At 38.2% G+C, this 20,037-nt stretch overlaps 1 protein-coding gene across 1 annotated transcript in view; it reads left to right on the forward strand.

Moving 5' to 3' along the window:
• The window catches only part of BRWD1 (bromodomain and WD repeat domain containing 1), a 97,826-nt gene extending 77,814 nt beyond the window's left edge, over positions 1–20,012 (forward strand). Inside the window, exons 32-38 of the mRNA XM_019655761.1 lie at positions 1,056–1,202; positions 1,768–1,920; positions 6,647–6,813; positions 12,755–12,981; positions 14,503–14,670; positions 16,293–17,195; positions 18,181–20,012. Coding sequence (XP_019511306.1) covers positions 1,056–1,202; positions 1,768–1,920; positions 6,647–6,813; positions 12,755–12,981; positions 14,503–14,670; positions 16,293–17,195; positions 18,181–19,352 — 2,937 coding nt within the window. The 3' untranslated portion in view covers positions 19,353–20,012. The remainder of the gene's footprint in view (positions 1–1,055; positions 1,203–1,767; positions 1,921–6,646; positions 6,814–12,754; positions 12,982–14,502; positions 14,671–16,292; positions 17,196–18,180) is intronic.
• The last annotated feature ends 25 nt before the right edge of the window (positions 20,013–20,037 follow it).

The raw sequence follows: 20,037 nt of genomic DNA on the forward strand, positions 1-20,037 counted from the left end.
GCAGTGTCACTGGCCCTCATATGTGGGATCCGAACCGGGGCCCTCTGGTGCCCCAAGCCAGTTCTTAACCATCGCGCCACTCGGCCGGCCCTGAACCTTTTTTTTAAATGAGGATTTGTTGGGGGGATGTGTGGAAATAAGTTTGGGATATTGGGTACTTAGAATTGTGGTGTCACCAGCAGAACTCTTGAAGCTCTAATGTGATATGTTAACTAAAGGTTATTAAGGTGAAAATGGTAAAAAAAAAAATGTTAACATTTAAAATTTCATCCAAATGCTGTTTAAATTTAAGCTTTTGATAACATTAATTTTCATAATATGCTTGCCCCAAATAACATTGAAAAGTTAGACTTGAAATATTATCATCTCATTGTCATTTTCATATAATTCTCCCCGGTGGTTAGTATCTGTTTAGAATTTGTTTGCTATGGTTGCTGTAGCAAATCACAAATCTAGTGGCTTAAATAACACAAATACTATGTTACAGTTCTGTAAATTAGAAGTTTGACATGGATCTGCGCTAAAATCAAGATGTCAGCAGGCAGTGTTCCTTTCTGGAAAATCTAGGGTAGAGTGGTTTCCTTGCTTCTAGAGGCTCACGGCCCCATTCGTCCATCTTCAGGCCAGCAGCGCGACATCTTCCAGTTTGACTGTCCTGCCCCCTCTTATAAGGACCCCTGTGATGACACTAGGCCCACCCTGATAATCCAGGACAGCCTCCCCATCTCAAGATCATACCTTTAGTCACACCTGCAGAGTCCCTTCTACCATATAAAGTGACATTGTCACAGGTTCTTGGGATTAGGATGTAAAGATCTTTGAGCCATTTTCCAGCCCATCAGATTATCCAATGTGATACTTCAAAATCTGTGAAAACAATCACTAAACTTGGGAGATAAGTGGTGGAATGAAAAATGTTTCTAGATGAACAGATGTGACGTTATTGGATTTTTACAGAAAAGTGGATTTTCTCAAAGTAGATAGAAAATCAAATACTATACCATAGTGTGAGTTTGCTAAGACTGAAAAACTTAATATTGTGAATGTGTTTTTAGGTCCGTGATTGGAGGAAAAGGAGCATCAGAGCAACCAACTATGTTGAAAACAACTGGAAGAAACAGTGTAAGGAACTAGTGAACTTAATTTTTCAGTGTGAAGATTCTGAACCATTTAGACAACCTGTTGATTTGGTTGAATATCCAGTAAGTTGCCATTGTTGGAATGTTTTGGGCTTTTCTTAGTTTGTGTGGAGGAGATTGAGGTAGAGGTATTTAAATTAAACTTTTACAGAGTAACGTGTCTAGGTTTCATGTTAGCTTTTTGTCTTACCACGAAGTCAGCTGTAGAATAGTTATGTAATGAAGGAGTCTACGTGATTATCTATTGTCTAAGTAGGCCCAGCCCCAAGAAAACTATAAATTGGATAAAAAATGTGTCTTTACTCCAGTAGTAGGGGAATGGAAAATGACCTTTAAAAAGAAGTCAGGTTATAAAGCATAGATAGACTGTAGAAAGCTTGGATATTACAGAAGACTATAAAGGAGGAAATACAGACCATTCCATAGCCTGCTACCGAGTGTAACATTTTCGGTATATTTATTACCTCGTCTCTGTGTCTGGGCCTTTTAAAAAAATTATTAATGGTTCTTAAGGTCCTTCTAATTTATTTTCTCTTCTGTCATTTTGAATATTTAAAAAATCTGATATACTTGTATTTGTAAAAGCAGGAATTGAATCTTTGAACTAATTATTGTTTTTAAAACCTAGGACTACCGAGATATTATAGATACTCCAATGGATTTTGGAACAGTAAGAGAAACTTTAGAAGCGGAAAATTATGACAGCCCTTTGGAATTTTGCAAAGACATCCGGTTGATATTTAGCAATGCAAAAGCATATACACCAAACAAAAGATCAAAGGTAATTTTAAAAGTCGTTCGTGAAAAAAAAAAAAAACACAAAAAAGAGCATGCATGGTCTGTATAGATGATAATTTTCCACTCAACTGGTAGAGGTTGGAACATTAAAGATACATGAGTAGAGTAGTAGGTCTGCTAAGAACAGAGCTTCTGCACTGCCCAAATATGATATCTGCTGTTGCTGCCTTACAATTGTTTTTCTTCCCTAAAGTTTTACAAACAAGTGAGGATTGGTGAGAGGGAGGGCAGCCGTGAAAAATGAACAGATTTAAATTTGATATGTAGAATGAGAAAACTCTCTTCAGACATATGAGAACCTTGAAAAGTGGTTGGAAACTTACTGGAAGAATATTAAAAGTAAGAAAAGGGAAATCTAAAGGTAGGGGTGTGACTAATGGCATGCTAATATTTTGGGGAGCACAGTCCTAAATTTTTGTTAAAATGTTATATGTTGGATAAGATTTCAGAACTTGTCGAAGCATAATAAGAATACAACAATGCACATATACTCTGAATTTTCACAAAACATCATAAACCCTTGTAGTCAGTGTGCTGGGTAATTTTTAAAAACAATAATTTGAGAAGATTTTAAAGTAAAGCACTTGTTTGATGTTATAGCACTATCTCTTACCATCAGTGACTATCACTGTTAATTCATCATTTTGCCTTAATTTCACTTTCCCCTCATTACTTCACTATCGTGTTCTTCCTGCAGTACTCATTCTTGTCTCAGTCTGATAACTCATTGCATTCAATATGCAAATTGCTTATTGGATCAACGTAATATTCAAGTCGAGCATTTTTCAAGCTTGTGTTACTGTCAATATTCAGTGTTTGTGTGGCTGTTGATTTCCAGAAAGAAAAAAAATTTCATTCATGTCTTTAGTCCCCCTTTTGTTTGAAATACATGTTAGAGGATTCATACCATATATCTCACCATTTAAAGTGTTCAGTTTAATGGTTTTTGGTACATTACATTGTCAGATTTTCAAAATTGCAGGTAAATCTACATAACAAAATATTTTAATCATTTTAAGGGTATAATTCATAATTACATTCACAGTATTGTTCAACCATCACTGCTATCTATTTCTAAAACTTTCATCACTGCAGACAGAAACTTTAAAACCATTAAGCAATAACTCCACATTTTCCCCTTCCCTCAGCCCTTGGTAGCCTCTAATCTAATTTCTATCTCTATGAATTTGCCTATTCTAGATATTGCGTATAAGTTGAATACTACAATGTTTGTCCTTTTTCTGTCTGGCTTATTTCACTTACAATGTCTTAAAGGTTCATCCATGTTGTAGCATGTATTAGAACTTTATTTCTTTTTATGGCTGAATAATATTCCATTGTATGGGTTGGGTATATGGCATTTTGTTGATCCATTTATCTCTGGATGGACACGAGTTGTTTCTACTTTTTGGCTGTTGTGATTAATGCTGTAGTGAGTATTGGAATACAAGTATCTGTAAGAGTTCTTGCCCTCAGTTTCCTTGGGTGTACACTAAAGAGTGGAATTGCAGGTTCGTTTATAGGGTGATTGTATGTTTAGCTTTTTTAGGAACCACCAAACTATTTCATGATGGCTGCACCATGTTACATTCCTACTAGCAATGTATGAGGATGCCAGTTTCTCCACATCCTGGCCAATATTTGTTACTTTCTTTTCTTTTTTTTTTTAATTGTAGCCACCCTAGTGAGTGTGAAGTATTGTCTCATTGTGGTTTTTGATTTGCATTTCTCTTACGACTTATTACAAATTGTACGTGGGATTTATGTTAATCAGGCATGGTAAGACATGCAGATACAGAAGTGATTGTCAGGAAGGAAGAAGGGTATTCTCACAGATCCCTAGAAACAAGGAGGTATGACCCCCACCCCCCCTTGGAGGGCCACACGGAGATGGACAGCAGGCAGAGGGGGAGAAAGGGACGAGCATGGTTCAGAGCATATGATACTGGGGTGTTTGCAGGAAGGCAAGGCCTGGTGAAGTAAACATGTTAGGATTGACTAGCTTGAATAATTCTGGGAGTGTTGGCTGATCGGGGTGGTCTCCAGATGTCTGGTTCCTGGCCCCGGGATGAGGTAGCATAGGGGGATATCGGCTTGGTGTGGGAGAGTTGGATGAAGACGAAGGATGTGAATTCTAGATTGATTGTTTTATATATCGAAGACATACTTGTAAGGGAGTCTTTCGTTATCTTTAGGAATTAATTAGCTAGCCACAGAAGGGATAGTCTCTCAAGGATCGAGTCTCCAAATGCCAGAGCATCAAGAATACAGAAAATAAGAAAATGTAGTCAATACATGAAGGCCGTTGTGTATCATTTCATGTGCTTATTGGCTACTTGTATGTCTTTGGAGAAATATCTATTCAAGTGCTTTGCCCATTTTCTAATTGGATTTTTTGTCTTTTTGTTGAGTTGTAGGAATTTGTTAATATATTCTGGATATTAAACCCTTGTCAGATAAATGTTTTCCAAATATTTTATTTCATTCTGTGCATTGTCTTTTCACTTGTTGATAATATCCTTTGATATACAAAAGTTTTTCATTTTGATGAGGTTTAGTCTATTTTTTTTCTTTGGTTTCTTGTGCTTTTGGTTTCACGTCTAGGAATCCATTGCCAAATTCACCGTCTTCTAAGAGTTTAGTGGCCCACTCTTACGCTAAAATTGTTGATCCATATTGAGTTCATATTTGTATGTGGTGTAAGGTAGGGGGTCCAGTTCATTCTTTTGCCTGTGCAAATGCATTTATCTCAGCACCATCTGTTGAAAAGACTGTCCTTTCCCCCATTGAATGAACTTGGCATCCTTTTTGAAAATCAGTTGGCCACAGATACATGGGTTTATTTCTGAACTCAGTTCTATTCCATTGGTCTGTGTGTATGTGTCTGTCTGTCCATCTATTCGTCTATGTCAGCACTACAGTGTTTTGTTGACTGTAGCTTTGTAGTAAGTTTCGAAATCAGGAAATGTGAGTCCTCCCACTTTGTCCTTTTTCAAGATTTGGCTACTCAGGGGCCCTTTCAAGTCATTGTGTATTTGAGGACTGGCTTGGCCATTTCTGAAAAACTCCTTTGAATTTTTTATAGAGATTACGTTGAATGTGTAGATTGCTTTGCACAATATTGACATCCTAACAATGTTAAGTCTTCCTGTTTCTTAACGGGATGTTTTCCTATTTATTTAGGTCTAATTTCTTGGAGCAGTGTTTTGTAATTTTCGGTGACAAGTTTTACACCTCCTTGGTTAAATTTATTCCCAGAGAGTTTATTGTTTTAGATGCTATTTGAAATACAATTGCTTTAAAAAATTTTTTTTATGATTGTTCATTATTGATGTGTAGAAAATACAACCGATTCTCGTGTGTTTATCTCATACCCTGTAATTTTGCTGAATCATTTATGTGCTAATAGCTTTTTTTGTGGAATCTTTGAGTGTTTCTTCTATATGTAGAATCATGTCATCCATGAATAGAGTTTTACTTCCATCATTCCAATTGAATGATTTTTATTTCTTTTCTTTGTCTAATTGCTCTGGCTAGAATTTAAAGCACAGTATTGAACAGCAGTGGTGAAAGCAGACATCTTTGTCTCATTCCTGATCTCGAGGGAAAGATTTTCAGTCTTTCCTCATTGTGTGTGATGTCAGTTGGGTTTTTTATACATGCCCATTTTCATGTTGAGCTGATAATTTTAGCACCCATTTTTGTTAAATGTTTATTTTCAATTCAAATGTATTATTGAATTTTACATAAAAGCTAATGAGAAAACATGAAAATGGTGATAAGATAATCAGAGGTTTCAAACCTAATATGACTGCGAAAAAACCACTCTTGTTAAAATTGGTAACTTGGTTAGACTTCAGGTTTGAAGGATAAGAATAAATTTAATATATGCAGAAAATATTGAAAATAATTGTTAAAGATCATGTCAAGGATTACAAATTTCACATATTCATTTTACATATATGTATATTTTTATATGGCATATATGAAGCATATATGAAATTCATTTATCTCATATACTCTTTTTTAAGGTTCGTTAGTGTTAGAGTCTCTCCACCCTCCTCCACCATGCATCATAGTGATTGATATTTAGCTTCTGAACATTAGACTCGTGCTTTCAGGAATGATTGCAGACAAGTAGAGAGTACTTGCTGTAACTACATAGCTGTACTAAAAGTTACTTATAGTAGCACTTAATATCACATTGCTTTTCTTTTAAAGATCTGTGGTTATAAAAAATTTTAAAACATAATCTTTCATATAAAAGTTCCAGGGCATATTTTCTTTTTCTACTGGATGCAAGGTATCCATTTGTCTGTAATTTATGTTTAGATGTAAGTGGCATGAAAGGCAGTCAGATTACCAGTAGAGACTAGTGTAGAAATGCTTTTGTTCCCTCGCCCCAAGGAGGGAACTTTTGCTCTTTTGCTGCCTAAGTAGCAATCTGAAAACCAGCCTACTTCTCCCTCTAACTTTAGGCGAAGGGGACATTTTTGGGTTTGTACATGTAGATGTGAAAACTGGAAAAGCCAAGATACTTCCACTTCCTTTCAGATGTCATTGAAGCAAAGGGGTGGGAAATTAAGTAATGGCCATTATCTATAACAGCAGTATAATAGATTGCAAGTACCCTCAATGATTAAGTCATTTTTGGAAAAATATTTTAAAAGATATTTTGTGGTTATAGTTTTGCTTTCATCTCCTTGCAGATTTACAGTATGACCTTGAGATTGTCTGCCTTATTTGAAGAAAAAATGAAGAAAATCTCCTCTGATTTTAAAATTGGTCAAAAATTCAAAGAACAACTTCGAAGGAGCCAGAGATTCCAGAGACGGCAAAGTTATACCTGTGTCAACCAGGCCAACAGAAGTGTCAGGTGAATTGGTTATTACTGCAGGCTCTGTGCGCAGCTTTGTAAAACCTCAGGTTGTGAAAACATCTTTGACTTCATTATACTAAAAATTCTGAATCATTTTAGAGTACAGTATATTCAGAAAAGTATAGTCTTTTGACTTGAAGCAATATGTATATAGAGCTGTTGCATTGATCTGTAATTATGTAAATTTATAAGCATTTAATGAAAAACATTAATTTAAAAAACCTCATCAAGGAAAATTTGAAGTGTCATTTTTTTGCATAAGAAACTTTGTTAATTCAGAGAGTGAAGTGATTACTATGTTTGGCCAGTGAGCATTTGATTGTGTATGGGAAAATATCCATTAGGTATAATGTGTTTATGTTTTACTGAGAATTAGTGGTAAAGAAGAAGTATGAAATGCAGGGTTTATTCTCTTTTATCAGTAATTTAATATTAATTTATATTTTGTCTTCTTTGACTATGTAGCTTATATTAACATCAAATTGGGATGGCCGGTTAGCTCAGGTGGTTGGAGCACAGGACGCAGTGCTCATAACACCAAGGTTGTCTGTGCGATCCCCATATGGGCCACTGAGGTGTGCCCTCCACAACTAGATTGAAACAACTGCTTGACTTGGAGCCGATGGGTCATGCAGAAACACACTGTTCCCCAATAATCCCCAATAAAAATATTTTTAAGAAAATCAAATTTACAGGTTTTTTAAAGAATTGGAATGTGAAAATTGAGTTATCCAATGTTTAGTTTCTTTCCATGTGCAGCTTGAGTGTGCATAATACTCTTGCTGGATTTCTTCGTGGTGGTTCTGGGGATTATACTATGCATCTCAATTGAAAACAACCTCGTTTGGGGTAATAGTATTTAATTTCTATAGATATAAGAATTTTGTAGTTTAGCTCTCTTCCTCTGCTTGTTTGTGCTGTTAATGTCATATTACATCTTTATGTTTTATGCAGTTGTCTTAAATCAGTTAAGAAAACAAGTATTTATACTGCTATTTTACTTACCTACGTAATTAACTTTCCCTGTGGTCTTGATATCTTTTTGTGGATGTGACTTACCCTCTGGTGTCATTTTTCAGCCTAAAGTCCTTTAATATATCTTGTAAGGCAGATGTACTTGCAATTAATTCTGTTAGTCTTTGTTTACCTGGGACTCTTAATTTCACATTCATTCTTTAAGACTAGTTATATTGGACATAGAATTCCTAGTCGACAGCGTTTTTCCTTCAGCATTTTAAATATTTCATGCCATTGCCTGCTGACCTCCACTGTTTCTGATGAGAAGTCAGCTGTTGACTCCTCCATATGTATTGAGGCTCCCTCCCTTGTACATATGGAGCTGTTTTCCTCTTGCTGCTTTCAAGGTTTTCTCTTTGTATTTATCTGGCAATTAAATATGATGTGTATAGGTGTGGATTTCTTTCAGTTTATCCTCCTTGGAATTTGTCTAGCTTTGTGGATATGTAATGTTTTTCATCAAATTTGGGTGGTTTTCAGCTATTATTTCTTCCAGTATTTTTTTCCTGCCTTTTTCTTCTCCTTCCGGGGTACCTATTATACATATGCTGGTATGTTTAATGGTCTCCACAGGTCTCTGATGCTCTCTTCATTTTGTTTTTTTCTTGTTTTTGTTTTGTTTTTCTTTATGTTCTTCAGACTGGATAATCTTTATTGACTGACCTACCTTCAAATTTACTGATTCTTGTACCATCTCTGCCATTGGGCCCATCTCATGAATAGTTATTTCAGTTGTACTTTGCAACTCCAGAATTTCTATTTGGTTTGTTTGTTATAATTTCTATCTCTTTATTGATATTCTCTGTCATCATACTTTTCTTTAATTCTGTAAACATTTCATTTAGTCTTCAAACATATTTATAGTTGTTGATTTAAATATTTTATCAAAAATTCAGAAATAGCTGAAGTAAAACCAGTGAATCACTGAAGTGTAGTAATTAGTAAAAGTTTACTGTGCACACACCAAAAAGACAGTTTGTAAACCAGAAGCACTTACAGCAAAACATGGAATGAGGTTCAGAGACTATTTTATTCTTCACAGTGATTGGTTATAATATGAAAATCTTCCTTAGTTACCTTATATCAACTTTGGGAAATAGTTCGAGTTTTGTGTATAATTTCCAGAGGCATAAGCAAGAAATGACCCAGGTCAAGTTAGTCTTGCAAAATAAGCGAAGTTAAGCTTTATTTTTATGAGTAAACTGGCTTTGTCTGCTCAGGGAATTTTCAAGGCTTGTCTCCATTTGTTTTTGATTTTAACAATTTCTAGTCCAACGTTTGGGTCCTCTCAGTGGCAGGTTCTTGATGGCATTTTTTCCTGTATATGGACAATCTTTCTTGTTTCTATATCTCGTAATTTTTTGTTGAAAACTGGACATATTTAATAATGTGGCAACTCTGGAAGTCATACCGTATTTGCCGGCGTATAAGACGACTGGGCGTATAAGACGACCCCCTAACATTTCCACTCAGAATACAGAGTTTGTTATATACTCGCCGTATAAGACTACCCCCTCTTCCGCACACCTTCCACACACCAAATAAAAGGTAAAACAATATCAGATTTGATTTCAACATTTATATTTATATTCAAATGCTTATGACATGCAGGAAAACTGTCACAAGGCTGTATGTAATCAAACATATACATAAATCGCGATTCGCGATTTTGCGCTATCATACTGGGTGTATGGTCGGCTGTGTGCGATTTTGCGAGTGTGGTAAAATCGCATAACAGCAAAATCGCATAACAGCCGAGCATACACCCAGCAGCGCTGCTGATGCCTGAACGGTATGTGGAATGAAGTGGGCGGGCATCGGGAGGCCACTATGGCATGGGGCAAGCACTATGGGCAGTCTATCTGAAGTGTACCTGGCGTATAAGACGACCCCCCACTTGGAGGCATATTTTTCAGGGCCAAAAAATCGTCTTATACGCCGGCAAATACGGTATTTACCCCAGCTTTTGTTGTTAATGTATTGTAGCAGCTCTGGAGTGTGATGTTTTCCCTCATCGGTGGATGTTGCTGCTGGCTTTGTTTAGTGAATTGACTAGACCAATTTCTATAGAGTCTGTCTTCTCTGCAGTGTTTAGTTGCTGAAGTCTCCTTTCAAAAAAATTTTTAGAAAGAGAACTGACTCTGGGTAGTGAACACACAATGTGATAAATAGATGATGTATTACAGAATTGTAGACCTGAAATCTATGTAACTTAGCTAACAATTGTCACCCCAATAAACGTTCATTTTTTGAATTTTTTGAGCCTGTTTTTCTAGATGTCTTCCCTGGCTCATCATAGCTCACTGGTCAGAAACTTGTCCTTACAGACTTTAGGTAAGGCTTCCCCTGTTTTCTGAAGGGGTCTGTCTGTGAGATAGGGCACACCTCGCTTTTTGCTTATATTTTATCTGCTAAGAGTCTCAAAGTCAGCCAAGGATGAGTAATAAATAATAACTTGGCTCTCTCCAGTCTCTCTTGAATATGTGTGGAAGCTTGTACATCCCCAGGAAGATGCTTCAAAGACTTCTAAGGTTGTCCCATTCCCTAAATCTTCCTTTTTAGGTTTCTGGCTGAACTCTTTCTGGCTGTAACCATTGTATTGCCAGCAATATTTTTAGTGCCCTTGGGCCTGCGCCTTTCCTGTGGGGCTCCCATATCCGGTCAGCTCCCTGTACCTGCTAATCCTGGTCCTCAGGGCCATCATGCAACAGTATTGGGGGGTGTGGATGTGACCGCGAGGAGCCCCAAGTTAAATGCCAAAGATTCCACATTACTTAGATTCAGAGGTTTTTCTTGAATAACACTTTTTAATTTGTTAAATGCCTTTAATTACTTTCCAGAGTTCTGAAATGGATGTTTTGGATTTTTTTGTCAGCCTTATTTTTGCTTTTTGGGGGAGATGATTTGCTGAGGTCCTCATTGCATCCTTGTTCCCCATGTTTAGAATAACAGAGCCTCATTGGAATAGATAAACATCCTCCTTAGGTAAATGACCTAGCTGCTTTGCAACCTGTAATTCAAGTACATGTGTTACACAGTACTGTGTGAGTCCTCCCCCATCTCTTTTTTCTAACTTTTCATTTTGAAATAATTTCAGAATTACAGAAAAGTTGAAAATAATTCAAAGAACTGTGTACTCTACTTGGATGCATCAGTTGCTCACTTTATGCACAATTGCTTTATTTTTGCTTTATCATTCTGTTAACATTTTTTGCTTTTAAACCATTCAAAAGAATATTGGTGACATCATTCTCCTTTATCCCTAAATATTTCGTGTAGATTTGCTAAGAACAGGGTTCTAACCACACCTAATTTGTGTTTCTATAGTTGACGCAATAATGTCAAGGCAAATTTTTTTTCTAACCTAGATCATGCATTGCATTTAATTCCTATGTTTCTTTCTTTAGTCTCTTTTAATCTGGACTTTTATTTTCAATCTTTGTCTTTTTTTTTTTTTAAGATTTTATTGGGGAATTGGGGGAGGGGAACAGTGTTGGGGAATTGGGGAAGGGGACCAGCCAAGTTGTTCTTCAGCCTTTGTTGTGGAGGGCACCAGTCGCCATCTGGCTTCCCGTCTGCAGCTCGTGGCCTCTAAGCTCAAGGTGCTTGCTGTATTACAATCTTAGTTGTGGGTGAGCATAGCCACCATCCCATGCGGGAGTTGAACCCAGCAGCCTTGTTAAGAGTGCACACTCTATCCACTGAGCCACCTGGGCGGCAGCTCAGTTCAAGGTGCCAAGTTTAGTCTTAGTTGTGGGTGGGCATAGCCTACCATTGAACAGGCAATCTTGTTACACCAGCTGAGCCATCCTGCCACCTGTTGGCAGCTCAACTCAAGCGCAGCGTCACTGGCCCATGTGGGAATCGAATCGGTCGCCCCGTTGCTCAGAGCCCGTGGGCTCTTAATCCAACTCTTAACCGACTGAGCCACTTGGCTGGCCCCTCAACCTTTGTCTTCTTGATTGACATTTTTTGAGACATATGGATCATTTATTTTATAAAATGACTCTCAGTTTGGGTTTGTCTATTATTGTATGAGTTTTTAACGTTTTTTGTTTGTTTTTAAAAACTACTTTTTCTTTGAACCAAGAATCTTAACAGTTAATAAAAACAGAAAAAAATGGAGGTTTTACTCTTGAGGTATTATCAGCTTGTCTGCTGTTGAAAATTAAGTCTGTGATGAGTTTAAGCATGCAATTATTTCTTTTTGTACTGGTCTGCCCTCCAGTAATATTAATGGAAGTTAAAATTTTGACATAACAAGCTTGTTTTCTTGATTATGATGACAAACAATTACTGCTTTCAAGAATTGTGGTTATCTCTTAGCTGAAATGCTTTAGGTACTCCTAAAAAGCCCATTTATCTTTTTATTTTTAAGGAAAATAGGATTATCTCAAAGGGAGTAGTACCCAGATATTTAATGTAAATATAAAGATTATCTTGTTTTAAACTGCCACTATTTTTCCCCATAATCCATGGCTCAGGGGCCAAACATGGTGAACTGGCGCTTAGATGTTGGTTTCTCCTCTTAATTTTATATTGTGTTTAGAAACATATAAATGGGAGACTAGAGAGAAAGTTGAGTCATAGTGAGACTCCGCTTCATCACGCGAACGAACGTCTGTATTACATTAAGTGTTGGCTCCCCTTAGCATTTAACCCAAAGAACCTAAGGTTTTCAGTATGATTTTCTGTAGCTCTGTCACTTGGATCATTTGTTCATTACTCTAATTTGGAATAAAACAATCTCAAATTTAGAATAAGAGAATATTAATAGTAATCCATACCAGAAAAAAGATGTTAATAACAAATATTTTAATGTTTCGATCTAAAATTATTCTCAGATCAAATAATAATACATTTTTATTTAGGCATTTTCTGTTTTATTAAATATTGTTCCTTTGTTCATATCTTTGACCAGAAATACCAAGCAGAAGCGTTTAAAATCTCAGACAAGAGTAAGTCCTGAGTTGGCAGGTTCCCCGGCCCAGTCTACCTCAAGTCGGGCAGCTTATTCTGGAAGCCACAAGGGAAGTGCTAGTGTCTCTTCGGGTGTTACTTCTGGTGACTCTTCAGATTCAACAGATTCATCAGAAAGAACAAGAAGAAACAGGCCTGTCACTGTGACCAATGGTTCTACATTATCTGGTGAGAAGTAATAGAACATTGTTCTCCAGCCATCGAGTGCTCAAGTGTGTACCACTGCTTAGCGAGTGTGGGTTTAGAGGAAGGGCTGCCAAAGACATGGCCTTCACACTCAAGGAGTTTACAGTTCAACATACGAGACAAAGGCAGCAAATACAGACTATTCAAATATGTGTGATAAGCACTGTTCTTAATAAATGGTACAGCCACATTTTAGGCAAATTTGAATCCTTTGTATTTTAAATAATATGATATAAATACCACACTTCATGTGCAAAATTTGACATTTTTGTATTTCTTTAAATTAAAAAAAAACAAAGCATGGCAGTGATGTAAGTTTAAAGCTGATGACCTAGTAGATTTTACCCTCTTTAGAATGTTGTCATTTGGTAGTGTGATGACAGCGGGTGATGCTAACACTGTTGGCACTGTGTGAGTGTCTGTGGTGTTGATGTTCTTCAGTATTGCTCTGAGTGCTCTTGGTGACTTACAAGGGTAGTATAATAATTACTGTTGTAATTTAAAGTATTAGGAGCAAACAGGTAGAGTGCAGCCACGTTTTAGAGACTAGTAAGCCTTGCAGAAGTGTTTGGATTACTTGGTTGTGTCTCTTGCTGAGTAAGGGAGTCCCATGACGAATTCTGTATCAGGGAGAGCGGTCAATTTGGCAGTGATGTGCAGGGAAGGGGAAGAATCCGGGTACAGTCAGTGTGCCGGGCGATGGAATAGAGCAGAACAGTCAAAGCGGACAAACAGCAGAGCCCTTTCAAAGGAGGTGGCACACTTTGGTGACCGATACCCTCCTATCACAGCTGCATCCTTCACTAACATGGAGTTGGGTTGTATTATGGAGTAGAATTTTGTTTTTTAACAATACGTTCCCACTCATTTTGATGACATTTTCATTCTGTGATAGTCATGTAAGAAGCGAGTCTGAATGAAGAAACAGGAAATTAGGTATCTTGTGCTCACACTGGGGCATGCACTCATTTATGGGGAATAGTGGGGGAAAGTGACCTGTACTATTTAAATTATCCATCTCAGTTCCCCCCCTCCGTTTTTTTTATAGCATGTGGAAATGACCTGTTGTGAGCTGAATGCATGTGTGGTGTAACTGTGCTGTTAGGAAGGGCTACTAGAGACACCTCGGAGTTTGTCTACTGAAATGCTAGACTTGAAATGGTAGTGCCTTTCCTGTAGGAAATAGCTGTTTCATATAACAGATGAGAATGGAGAGTGGATGGAGCTAATGAAATTTTTAAGTGGAAGTTTATGTATTCAATATATAAACTGTATTGTCTGAATCCAAACTAGGATCAATATGCTACTTTCAGAAATAAGAGAACTTGATTCAGAATGCTGATTATTACCTTTTAGTACCAAAAATTTTTTCAGCTCTTCTTTGGAACAATTTTTTAAAACATAAAAGGATTTTAAGAACCGGATTTAAGTCTTTTGTTATGAAATAACTGCTTATGTGTGTAAAGATAGGAGGCTATATGTAACGAACTTTATTTTTCTTAGAAAGTGAAATGGAAGATTCCTTAGGTACCTCTTCGTCGTCTTCAGCCTCATGTAGTTCTGAGGAAAGCAGAGAGAGTTTGAGAGCTCGTGAGCCCTCCTTCCGTGGTAGGCTGGCCAGAAGCAGCACCCTCAGGGCGACCAGAACCAGGGCTGCTCAGAGAAAAGCTGGTAAGAGACTCTCAGTGGTGCTTTGGAGGAATGCATACCGAGAGAATCCAAGAGCTAAACATCGAAGGGTTTATTGCTTTAATGCATTTACATATGAGTAAATGTCCTTTAGGCTTTTTAAAAAAAATTGAGGTATAATTCACATATAACATTATATTAGTTTCAGGTGTACAAGATAATGATTTGATATTTCTATACATTGAGAAATGACCACAGGTCTAGTTATCATCCATCACCATATATAGTTTTAAAAATTTGGTTTTGTTGTGATGAGGACTTTTAAGATTTGCTCTCTCAGCAATTTTCACGTATGCAGTACAGTGTTATCTATAGTCACCATGCTGTACATTACATCCCCACGATTTATTATATTCCTGAAAATTAATACCTTTTGACCCCTTCACCCATTTTGCTGCCACGTGCCTGCGCGCCCCCCCCCCGCCCCCCCAACCACCAGTCTGTTCTTGGTATCTGTGAGCTTGGTTTTATTTGTTTTTTTAGATTACACATGTAAGTGAGATCACAGAGAATTTGTCGTCGTCCCCCCCCCCTCCCCCCCCCCCCCCCCCACACACACACTTATTTCACTTAGCATAGTGCCCTCAGGGTCCCTCCGTGTTGTTGCAAATAGCTAGATTCCATTCTTATAACTAATAGTTCATTGTACATACACTCCACATCTTGTTTATCCATTTATCTATTGATGGACACTTCGCTCAGTGGCTGCACCAATTTATATTCCCACCAGCAGTGCACAAGAGTTCCCTTTTCTCCTCGCCAACATTTTTTATTTTTTGTCTTTTTGATAATAGCCATTCTAACAGGTGTGAAGTGATATCTCATTGTGGTTTTGATTTGGTTTTCCTGATGATTAATGATGTTAAGCATCTTTTCTGTACACGTTGACTACCTGTATGTCTTCTTTAGAAAAATGTCTATTCAAATCCTCTGCCCATTTTTTAATTGGATTGGTTTCTTGCTAGTCAGTTGTATGAGTTCTTTATATGTTTTGAATATTACTAACCCTTATCAGATATATGATTTGCAAATATTTTCTCCCATTCAGTAGGCTGCCTTTCATTTTGTTGATGACTTTTTTGCTGTGCAGAAGCTTTTTAGTTTGGTGATTTAGTCCCACTTGTTCACTTTCGCTTCTGTTGCCTTTGCTTTTGGAGTCAGATCTAAAAACTCATCACCATCACCTAGGCCAATGTCAAGGGGCTTACCCCTTATGGTTTCTAGGAGTTTTATGGTTTTAGGTCTCACATTCAAGTCTTTAATCCATTTTTAGTTACGATTTTTGTTTGGGGTATAAGATAGTAGTCCAGTTGGTTCTTTTGCATATGGCTGTCCAGTTTCCCCAGTACCGTTTATTGAAGAGTCTGTCCCTTTCCCATTGTATATTCTTTCCTTCTTTGTCATAAATTAATTGACCACATATGTGTAGATTTATTTGTTGGCTGTCTATTCTGTTCCATCCTTTAGGCCTTTTAGATTTAGAAAGGGAATTATTTTGGCAGTGAAAAATAAGGAACATTAGTATTAGTACTAAAATAATAAAGTCATCAAAATCATGTTGAAATAAGGAAGACCTTTCTAATCATACTGTACTTTATTTCTAGGTCCAGTTTCTTTAGAAAATGGATGTGGCAGAAAAGCCACTCGAAAGAGAGTCTATTTAAGTGATTCTGATAACAATTCATTGGAGACTGGGGAAAGGCGAAAAGCCAGAGCGGGAAATAATCGGAAAGTTCTACGAAAGTGTGCTGCTGTGGCTGCCAATAAGATAAAGCTAATGAGTGACGCAGAGGAGAATTCTAGCTCGGAAAGTGTCTGTTCTGGCCGTAAACTGCCTCACCGCAATGCTTCTGCTGTAGCTAGACAAAAGTTACTACATAATTCAGAAGATGATCAGAGCTTAAAGTCAGAAATTGAAGAGGAGCTGAAAGACCAAAATCAGCCGTCACCAGTGCTCAGCTCTTGTGCTGCCCAGAGTGCTGCCAGTGACTCTGAAGATGGAGATTCAGAGTCAGAAAGTGATTTGCAGGCCATCCGGAAAGGCTGGCATGCTAATGGCTACAAGTCCCACACTCCAACTTCTAAAACAAAATTTCTCAAAATAGAGTCTTCTGAAGACGACTCTAAAAGTCATGGTTGGGATAATGGACATAACAGGACTGCTGGCCCATCGACATCTGGGCAGAAACTGCAGGCAGAAAGCGCATCAGAGGAAGAGGAGGAAGCAGGTTCTGAACTGAGAAAATATGCTGGCAGGAAACACAACACAGGTCGCAAGCATGCAACTTTCCTTAAAAAAGCAAAAATCTTCAGTGATTCAGATGACTCCGAATCTGAAGAAGGTAGAGAAGATGGCAGATGTCATGAAATGGAAACAAGCCGGCTTTCGGGAAATTCGAAGTCTGGCCCTATTGCTGGGTCCCAGTGTTTCTCAGATCATGTATCTGAAACTGATTTGGATTCAGATGATGACAAAACAACAGAAAAAGCCAACAGTTTTATGAACGGTAATTCGAACCATTTCACTGATTTGTTCTCAGTGTCCTCCTTTTCTTCCAGCGTACTTTGTTTTTTTCCCATGAAGCTTCTCCTCGCCCGGTGTTTGCTCCCCACCCGTGCCTTCCCCCTGCCCCTTCCTGCATGTGCTTTCTGTTCCTGCGTAGAGACACAACTGTTGCTCCAGTACGCTGAGCTGTATTCACGTAACAGGCAGTCTTGGCCTTAACTATTTCTGTTAAAGATTTCATTTCTTGTATTGGTGATGGGGATATAGTGTTGGCTGTGGGTTTAAGAAAAGCCGAGGCAAGCACATTTTTAAACTGGTGATGAAAGTTTGAGAAGAGGAGAGAAAAGGGAGAACTGGTTGAAAGGTATGTGGTAAGTAATGATAGCAGCTAACAGAACAGTTACTGAGCTATTTCTGTGTATCAGGAAGTTTTTCTAAATGCTTTATGTTTATTAATCAGTTTAGTCTTCATACCTTTTAAAAGCTAGGTACTATTATTGTCCATTTTACTAACAACTCTGGAGCATGGAGAGGTGAAATAACTTGTTAAGATTGTAGTCCTGGTAAGTGGGTACTGATGAAGAATATTAAGGAGCAGGAGGCAAAGTAGGTTATGTAGTTGGAACTTGTGAAGTTCAGAAAAGTTTCTGGGAGGCTGAGGGTAAGTGATTAGTTTCCATACCTTAGTGTGGTGGTAAAGAGAGCTTAGTCTGTATTCATGCAAATCAGATCTTCTAGTGTCAGGTGTTTTGTCATGTAGGTAGAAAGGCCTGAGATGGTACTGATGGGAGCGTGTTATACTTGTGAATGGTGCTGAGGCTGAGACAGTCACTGCTCTCAAGTATTAAGAGTCCGCCCCACTTACTGCCATGCTCCTTCCAAGTTAATAAGAAGAATTCTGGATGAAGTTGTTTAAAATATTGAACATTGAATTCCTTTAGACTTAGTCTTCTATTAAAGATTAAAGGAATACTCTTAATTTTTAGATTCTGCATCACAAGACCATGGACACAGCAGAAAATTTTCCAGGAAAAGGGTCTGTTCCAGTGACTCAGACGGCAATTCCAAGGTGGTTAAGAAGTCATCAAAAGCCAAAACGGGTCTCCTGAGGATTCCTCGAAGATGTGCGGCCACTGCGGCCAGTAAGATAAAGCTCATGAGTGATGTGGGAGATGCTAGTTTAGGAAATGTGTGTACTAGAAGCAAAAATGGAAGGAAAAAGCCCCTCCGTGTTGCACGTCCCACAGCTGAGCCGAATGGGAGTGATTCCGAGGGAGCTGTAGACGGTGAAGGGCCAGATGAACCGCGTTCCTGTGGAGGCGAGCCCGCCCATGCCGACTGGGAGGGCAGGATCAACAGCACAAAGCAGCCTCTGAGTGGGGACTCAGACTCTGAAGGGGTGTCAGATTCCGCACATGAGAGCAGGCCTGCCAGGCAGACGAGTAATCACAGAACAACTGCTGCGCCTTGGAGAACAAAGAATTCCTCAGTTGGGTCTTCAGAGGAGGATTCCAAAAGCCGTAATCCAGGGGGTGAGATTCGTAGAAAATTTTCTTCTGAGTCAACTTTGGCGCAAAAAGCTACTGCAGAGAATAATTTTGAAGAGGAATTGAATTATGGGTTGCGCAGGTGGAATGGCAGAAGACTCAGGACCTATGGGAAGGCTCCTTTCAGTAAGACAGAAGTGATTGAGGACGCACAGGAAGCCGCCAAGTCGGAAACGAAAAGGAAGAGACTGCATCCTGAGCTGGAAAATGCGAAGACTTCAGAAACAACAGGGAATTCGAAGTGCGGACCTGACACTAGTCCTAAATCTGATTCAGATTTGGGGTCTGGGACTGAGTCAGATGTTGACTCTGCTGATGAGACAAAAACCAAAAAGAGGAAAACGAAAGGAAAAGCAAAAGTAGTTAGAAAAGGTAAAACTTTTACAGCTAACATACCTAAAACTGTGAGGCGACAAAGACAACGCAAACGCCCTAGGTTAAGTGTGGATGATAATGACTGGGAGGATTTGGACTATGCAAAATCTAAGAGAGTTCTTCGACGTTCCAAAATAAAAACGAGAAATCAGGGTAGAAGGACCGTGAGATACCATGATGGGGATGATGAGAGAAGCTTAGAAAATGTGTTAGATTTTGATGATTGCACCTTATGACCTTGAGGGAAAACCAGTTCATTTAAAGGAAGTGGACTGGAATTTATGGTGAAAGTTGGCTGTTGAAATTATTTTTTTGTCCTACAATTCAGGGAATATATTTATATTTTTCTATGAAAAGTTATGAATGTGACAAAATCATGACTGTTATTTTTGTTTGCACTTGCTTGCCCTTGTAGCAGCGTTCAGCACAGGTGCCAAAATATGCTTCATTTTGGGGGCAGATCTACTTTGACAGTATTTAACTGCAGAGAGCAAGAGTCTGAAATGTGTTTAACACTAGACATCCTGGTTATGAAACCAGTGAGCATTACCTTCTGGTAGCAAGTGCCATACAGCTACTTTCTAAATTCATGAAGAGGTGGTAGTTTCTAACCCCTGTCCTGTTATAGTGTAACAAGTTCACATGACCTATGTTTACAGACTTGTCATAAATATTATGTGCATACTGACATTACAATCATGGCAAGTGTAACCATGATTAGTAGGCAAGGTACCTACCACTTTTTTTTCTTTCCCTGGCTACTTGAGTAGAATGCATTATACCAGATTTGGTCATTTTCATTGCAATTGTTTCCAATGTTGTTGGGTCGGTCTCTCTCTCTCTCTCCTTCTCTCTCTCTCTCTCTCTCTCTCTCTCTCTCTCTCTCTCTCTCTCTCTCTCTCTCCCTCTCTCTCTAGGGAA

The sequence above is a fragment of the Hipposideros armiger genome, unplaced genomic scaffold (assembly GCF_001890085.2).
Source record: "Hipposideros armiger isolate ML-2016 unplaced genomic scaffold, ASM189008v1 scaffold_246, whole genome shotgun sequence".
In the NCBI taxonomy this organism is placed as follows: Eukaryota; Metazoa; Chordata; class Mammalia; order Chiroptera; family Hipposideridae; genus Hipposideros; species Hipposideros armiger.